Source organism: Quercus suber, unplaced genomic scaffold (assembly GCF_002906115.3).
Source record: "Quercus suber isolate HL8 unplaced genomic scaffold, Cork oak 2.0 scaffold_216, whole genome shotgun sequence".
Classification (NCBI taxonomy): Eukaryota; Viridiplantae; Streptophyta; class Magnoliopsida; order Fagales; family Fagaceae; genus Quercus; species Quercus suber.
The window spans coordinates 623,028-630,738 of record NW_027069674.1 but is presented as its reverse complement, the minus strand read 5'-3'; the positions used below and the strand labels follow the sequence as shown (position 1 = coordinate 630,738).

General features: G+C 34.7%; 1 protein-coding gene across 1 annotated transcript; it reads left to right on the top strand.

The window, feature by feature from the left end:
• Window positions 1-1,183: 1,183 nt before the first annotated feature.
• On the top strand, window positions 1,184-6,673 carry LOC112004785 (wee1-like protein kinase). The gene is made up of 10 exons (XM_024037012.2): window positions 1,184-1,475; window positions 2,062-2,122; window positions 2,214-2,280; window positions 3,350-3,622; window positions 3,777-3,844; window positions 3,935-4,044; window positions 4,123-4,163; window positions 4,244-4,392; window positions 5,137-5,484; window positions 6,318-6,673. The coding sequence occupies exons 1-10, from the start codon at window positions 1,252-1,254 to the stop codon at window positions 6,444-6,446; spliced, it is 1,470 nt and encodes a 489-aa protein (XP_023892780.1). The 5' UTR covers window positions 1,184-1,251; the 3' UTR covers window positions 6,447-6,673.
• The last annotated feature ends 1,038 nt before the right edge of the window (window positions 6,674-7,711 follow it).

The window sequence follows — 7,711 nt, the reverse complement described above, 5'->3', positions numbered from 1 at the left end:
AAATGGCAACCCAAGCCATCGATCCCACTCCAAATCAAATACTCGATCTTCTCATACCCCACGAACCCCACGAACTCAAACCCAATCTCCTCGAACCCAAGTACGATCCCACCACCTGAACCACGATTTGCCACAATCTCCACAATTAGACCACGATCTCCATGATCAGACCACACCGGGTGAGACAGTGGAGACAGTGGCCAACGGCGGCCTGGGCTTGGCGTTGCTGGGCGATGGTGGCCAACAGTGGCCTGAGGGAGAGAAAAGGGAGAGGGAGAAGTCTGAGAGAGAGACGTGGGACAATTTGAGAGATTGGGAGAGTCAGGCCTTCAGATGAGAGAGAGATAATAAAATAATAGTTTTTGTTTTAGAATTGTGCTACAGTGCAATTCTACATGTAGAATTGCACAGTAGCACAATTCTAAATTTTTTTGCAATAGTTGTATTATACAAGCCCGGATGCTGAGGTTATTTTGTGTTTATATGTTAAATTGAAGCAAGATATGACATATGCCATTTGGGCTGAAGATGCTCTTAGGACTTGTTTTTGTTGCAATGTATTGGGTCAGTAAAAATAGATTAGGATCTAGTGGATATTGCACCGGATGCAAATTTACCCTTTTCTCTCTCACAAAAATATTTTACCACCGAACCATTAAAAACAATTGAATGCGCTGCAATATCCTAAATAATGCACTTGACCTCCGATCCATCAAAAATAGTTTTATAAAATAGAAAGACAATCTATTTGGTTGAGAAGTCCAAAAAGGCGCAAAGGTCTTGCCTTCTTGGAGTTTGTAGGTACCTTTGTCTGTTCAATTCTCCCCAACAATCCAATCCACTAATCCATAAAATTATCTTTTCCCCATACCCCACTAAATTTCAAAAAGTCCACTAACTTTTATTCCCCACTAACAAAAAAGTGAAAGAAAAGAAAAGCTTCCAAGGTACGCCACTTAAAAAAAAAAAAAAAAACATAAAATGACCGTCCGATTATTCCCTGATATCCATCCTACGGTCCAGATCTAAACACAAACCTGTTTCCACTCTCACTCAATCTCTACCTATCCCGCGCAATTCAAATTTCGTGCTTCAACAAATTCTAAAAATATTTTCAAAAAACACAAATTATCACTAATAATATTATTATTATAACTATTTTTTTACTTTATTTCCTTCTTTATTTATTAACCATTTAAGCAAACTCTCACCCACACAGAGTTAGAGAGAGAGAGATTGAAGAAGAAGAAGATGAGGAGGCAGAATAATATGCAAGTGCAGGTTTCAGTGAATCATTTTCAGCTCAACAACAACCAATCATCTTCTTCCACTTCAGCATCTTCCTTCTCCGACGCCTCTTTCTTCCAGAACCTTCTAGAGAAAGAGCCCGCCGAGGCGGCCGCCGACGCCGGCGCCGCCGATGCCTATCCCAATGCCGATGACAGAGACTTCATTCTCAGCCAAGATTTCTTCTGGTAAAAAAACATCAAAACTCAATATCTTTATCATATTTTACATTTTCTCGAAACGAATAGATAAAATGTTTGAATTTTTAGGGTTTTAGTGTGAAATTTGGAGGTTGTTTGATGCTGTAAAGTGTAAATCGATGCTCAGGTTGATAAATTTTATTTCTAGGTTTTTTTTTTGTTTTTTTTTTGTTTTCTATTATAGGAGTAATTTTTGAGTGTGTGTGTGTGTGTGTGTGTGTGTGTGTGTGTGTGTGTTCCTTTTAATGAATGATTGAAAGCACACTCTGTGAGTATCTGATTAATTTTGTTTTATTTTTTAGGGTTTTACTTTACCTGAGAATAAAGTTAAAATTGATGCCCGGTTTGATTTTTATTATGTTTAGTTGCAATCTTTTTGGAATATGGGGTTTTAATGTGAAATTTGGAGGTTTTAATTGATACTTAACTTAGTTAATTTTATGCTAGTCCGACTAAATTTAGTGGAAATTTGGAATGGGTGTTATATGATGAATTTTGTGTTTGTTTTGAATCGACTTAGTAAGTATCTGAATTTGGGTGTTGATTTTATTTTATTTTATTTCTGTAAATGCAGCACTCCGGATTATATCACACCAGATAACCAAAATCTTCTGAACGGTTTCGATTGCAACAAGGTGATGTAAATGAAGGTGTGGATTTCATGTTGAGGTTACATTTTTTTATGATTAGTTTTTGAATTGAAGTTATTTCATGTTGTTTTCGCAGGATAACATTCCTTGTCCCAAGTCACCGGAGAAGCTGAATACTGTGAGAAGTAAGAGGCGTCGGCCAGGTAAGATTAGTTGTTGCTCTGATATTTATTTATTTTTTTATTTTGGATGAATGTTTTCAGGTGAGGGAACACATTGAATTGCATCTATCTTTTTAGAATTGTGATAATTTCCCGAGTTGCATAGCATGGGTATCTGCTATAAATAGTTACTTTTATGGAATTTGATATAACTGGATCCAAGACTATCAAGATGTCCATGTATGAAACTTTCGAGACATCTAGAATTGAAATTCTAGGCAGATTTGGTTGCTTATGCAGGTTGTTAAGCTTGCATAGTGTGAGGCAACCTATATTCATGGTAACTACTTGTTTCAGTACTGGTTGAGATGCCATAGTAAACAGGATTTGAGAGTGAAGGTGTCTCATCACAGAAGGTTTTGGGTACTAGTGATATTGCATTATTAACTCAAATTATTTTCAATTTCAAATCAAGCATTGATTGTTGCTGTACATTTGATGTTCCCTAAACACCATTTACTCACAGATGTAGTAGAACACAGATATTAGACAGCAAAGGGTATCTAGAATTTTTTGTAAGTGGTATTATGATGAGTGTATGTTCATTTGTATTGCACAGTAGAACTGAGATATTTTGGTTTTCTTGTGTCAAGTAGAAGTGTCCATTGTGAATGTGTATATTTGATCAGAATTTAAATCATCATACTTATAAGAACCTGTTTTTTTAATCAACATCATGAAATTGGAGAGAAACTTATCTGAAACGAACATTACCATGATGCAACATGTGTACAAATGAAAGTAATTTAGAATGTGTGCCATGAACATATTTAGTGGGTGGAATGCTATACAGACTTGGGGTCTTGACCTCTAGTTTGATGGACATGAACTGCAAGACATGTTGTAATTCTTGTTGTATCTATCCGTCCCTAGCCAAAAGTTTCCTTTTCCTGTTTGCTACCTGGAAGTGTATTTTTATTAACCTTGCAGCCAATGAATTATGATTTTTTCCTTTATATTCCATGATTCCCACTCCTTTATTTTTAAAGCCTTTTTAGATGATAAAGTCAGTGCATCCCTTTTTGAAACTGAATATTTATGCTTTTCACAGATAGTATCTTGGTAAATCCTCTTAGTCCTACCTTCTCTGACCATCAACAAGAGGTGGAACTTGCAAATGATAATTTTGGTACAGATACAGATGAAGAAAAAGTAGATAAAGCAATGATATCTGCACCACAGAAGATTCATAGTTATGTACCACAATCTGCGGTTGCCTTACGCTGTCGGGTTATGCCCCCTCCTTGCATTAAGAATCCTTATTTGATGGGTGCTTCAGAAATGGACATAGATCCTTTTGGCAATCAAAGATCAAAATGTGCAGGTACTATGATAGTTTTAGAGGCTCATTACAAGAGACTTTGAAAAAGCTTCCATTTTTTCCCCTTTGTATTTTGAAGCCTTGGGATCAGACTGGCAAAAGTTTCTTTGAATTTCTTTGGCTTGAATTTCTAATTGCATAATGCTGCTATCTGCAGGGTTTTTTCAGGGACTTATTGGTGGAGATGGCCTTTCACGCTATCACACTGATTTCCAAGAGATTGAGGTTCTTGTCTATATTACCGCACTTGTTCTTTTCTAAGTTGTCAAGTTTCTGGTGTTTATGTAACTTGTTAGCTTTTTGCTCTCTTTCCAGAAAATTGGTACAGGGAACTTTAGTCAGGTTTTCAAAGTCTTGAAGAGAATTGATGGTTGCTTGTATGCTGTGAAACATAGCACACGGCAGCTGCATCTAGACACAGAAAGGTAGCTGCATTATGCATTTAGATTCTTCTACTTTTTGGTCAAGTAACTTGCTTATGCAATAATGTTTGCACTTTGCAGGAGGAAAGCTTTAATGGAAGTTCAATCCTTGGCAGCTCTTGGTATGTATGTGAAAATTTCATTAGTATTTCCATTTCTGCTTAATATTTTATTAATGAGTTTCACGGTCATTACTATGCAGGGTCTCATGAAAATATTGTTGGGTACTACTCTTCTTGGTTTGAAAATGAGCAACTCTACATTCAGATGGAGCTCTGTGATCACAGCTTGTCTATGAGTAGAACTTCTCAATTATTCACAGAGGCGGAAGTATTGCAAGCCTTGCATCAGGTTATATTCTTTCTGGGAATTTTGTGTACAAATCTCATAGTTGGACCTTGTAAGATGCTATAAAAAATGTTGCACATGCTGTAGCATGAAGTCATTACAAGATTGACCACAATGAACATCATCTTATTGATTTTTTGCACATGCAAAATGAAGATGGCAGATAAGATTGAATGGTTTTAAAGTAACTGGTTAACCTTTTCTTTAAAAAATATCAATTTTGGGTGAGTATTTTATATGTAAGATCCTTAATTCTTGTATGCAGTTCCTGCTGAATTCAAATTGTAAGATACTGATTCATGATATTCTTGTATTAATCAAACTATGAAGACACATGTGGTTACAATGGAAACAAGCTAAATCATTGAATTTTGTAAAGAATTTAGAATTATGTATGTGGTCCCCATATAATCTGAAATTGGGGTATGTAAGTTTTGGTTTTAGATGAGAGGATGATAAAACTATATCAATCTATTGCCTTCTTGATCATGTTTGAATTACTATTATAAAATGAATGCCACAATGCTATGGATTTCAAGATGGCATGCATTCTTGTATTTTATTGTTAAAGAGAAAGATGGAATACATTCTTTTATTCTTATTTTTACTATCATCATTCATTTTTATTTTTTCTTAATGTAAATTTCTATGAGGTATACAAGCCAACTTGTTGCTCTATATTGATTTTGACACTAGGAATTTTCCACTTCCATTAATATTTGCATTCCGTTACTTAAATTTGCACAGATTGCAAAAGCATTGCAGTTTATACATGGGAGAGGAATAGCTCACCTAGATGTAAAACCGGATAATATTTATGTCAAGAATGGTGTCTATAAACTTGGTGATTTTGGATGTGCAACTCTTACTGACAAAAGCTTGCCAATTGAAGAGGGTGATGCACGTTATATGCCTCAAGAAATCTTGAATGAGAAATATGATCATCTTGACAAGGTTGATATCTTCTCCTTGGGAGCTTCTATTTATGAACTTATTAGAGGTTCACCTTTGCCAGAGGCAGGATCTCAATTTTTGAAAGAGGGAAAATTGGCGCTTCTTCCTGGCCATTCATTGCAATTTCAGAACTTACTCAAGGTGCAAATTTTTGCTTTCTCTATATTGATAGTGCTGTACTTTCTATGAAGCTGAGGAAATGTTGCTGTTGCTCTTGTTGTTTGTGCATGGGAAGTAGTTTTTGATATTTGTTATTAGCATTACTTTCTAATGCAAGAATTACTTATCAAAATTCTTTATAATGCAACAATTGCTCGCTCTTTCTATTCATCCCTCTATTTCTTTGGTGCTGGGATACTTTTTATTATTGAAACTGGAAAGACTTTTCAATTGTACTTTTATGTCAATTTCTGATTTGTTGAGGATCCATAGCCGATCTCAAAAGTTTGGGATTGAGGTTTGTTGTTTTATGTCAATTTCTGAATAATGTTTTGGAATATGTTGTAATTGCCTACTTAATGTGATTGAAAATTGGTTCCTAGCGGCTATATGCTAGTTTTGGATATCTTCATCTTTCATTTTACTCAAATCTTGCAGTAAAAATAAAAATCACTGTATATTGGTTGAAGCTACTCTTGTATTTTTGGAAATATCAAGTAGTCCCACTGTAATATGGTATTCATGAGATTTGAAACCAGAAAAATTGTTAATGAATATAATTGATTTTGCTATTTTCTGCATCTCTGTTCTGTTAAGAGGACATGTTATAAGATACTGCTGGATATAGTTTGAGTGACAATTGAGTGGGCTTCTTAAGCTTTTGCGCACTTCCTTTATTATGTAACAAAAGGTGTTGTATAAGAAACTTTAGCGTGCATTATATATTGTTGCTGAAGTTTGTTTTTGGTTATTGGGAACTTGCAACTTCATGGCTGATTTTATCTGATGTTTTAAACTTTTAATAATTCTAACAGGTGATGGTGGACCCAGATCCAGTCCGGCGTCCTTCTGCAAAAGAATTGTTAGAAAATCCAATTTTTTACAGGGTCCTCCCAATGCAAAATCCTAAGTGCAGCCAGGATGATAGTTTGACAAGGACTTGAATGTTGTATGTGCAGCCTTTTACAACCCAGGAAGAAGGGCATAGGGTAGAATATTAATGCCCAATTGTGAGAATACTTTTCTTTAACATATGCTGTGTTTATGCACCAGTTTTCCCCCCAGGGTGCATATTTTGTAAAGTATGTAAAGTGGAAATCTTGAACAATGATGTATTATGATTTATGAACTGGAGGTATGCAATGCTAATGGAAAATTCCCTTTATTTTCAGTGTTTCAGTATCAATTTACTTGTTTATTGATTGCATTTCATTAGATATTGGCAGGCAAGCTAGAAAGAGAGATTATGGACATTAGCATTTCAGACGCTGTTAATTAGTATATACCATATTGAATAGATAAAATATTTATGCAGAATACGATTCTTATTTGAGATTCTTTTTTCTGTTTTATTTTATTTTTGTGTGTAACTGTGTATTACCACCAACTCACCAAGTTATTGCACAACACACTAAAGCCTCCCTGTCTACAGCTTGAAATTTCAAGCTACTAATTTGTTCTTGTACTGTTCCGTTTGTTTCGATGGAAAATATTGTGTAAAGATAGTTATCTCTATTTTCCAGTGTTTGATAGCATTATAAAAAATGAGTAAAAAGAAAACTATTTTAAGACAACATAAAAAGTATGACTTATTTTTAGAGATTGTTTTTTACTAATATTTTTTTGAAAAACAATTTTATTCTATAGCAAGTTAAATGAAAGAAGTTAAGAAATTTTTTTTAACTCATTTAAAGTTGCTATTAAACATAAGAAAATAAGATATTTTTACCAAAAATATTTTTTAGAAAATGACTCATTTTCAAGAAAATGTCATCATTGAAAATTTGAATCAAAGAGAGTATAGTTTCCTTTGTGAACAATGTGAATGCTCAGTGGTTTGGTACTTTGGATGTATTGGGCCACCTTTGCCTGGGCTGGACGATGTTTACTATTGCTAGAGAGTCTGATTTGTTCGGTTCAAACCTGCATGTGAAAAAACAATACTAATTTTGTCATTACTTACTGAGTAATGATATTTGCTCTTTATAACATACTCACCATATACACTATACATACTGCTATCTGGACTGCGATTTCAAAAAGGACTGTATACGGATTACGGAGTGTACAATAGTGACTAGTGAGTGTGTAATAAAATTTTCTATTACTTATATTTGGTTTTTGCTAGGTTTTCAAATCTTGGAAGTTGTGGCCCCGTGGGCAGCTGAGAGTGACCAATGAAAAAACCAGGCAAAACTTAGTTTTTCCA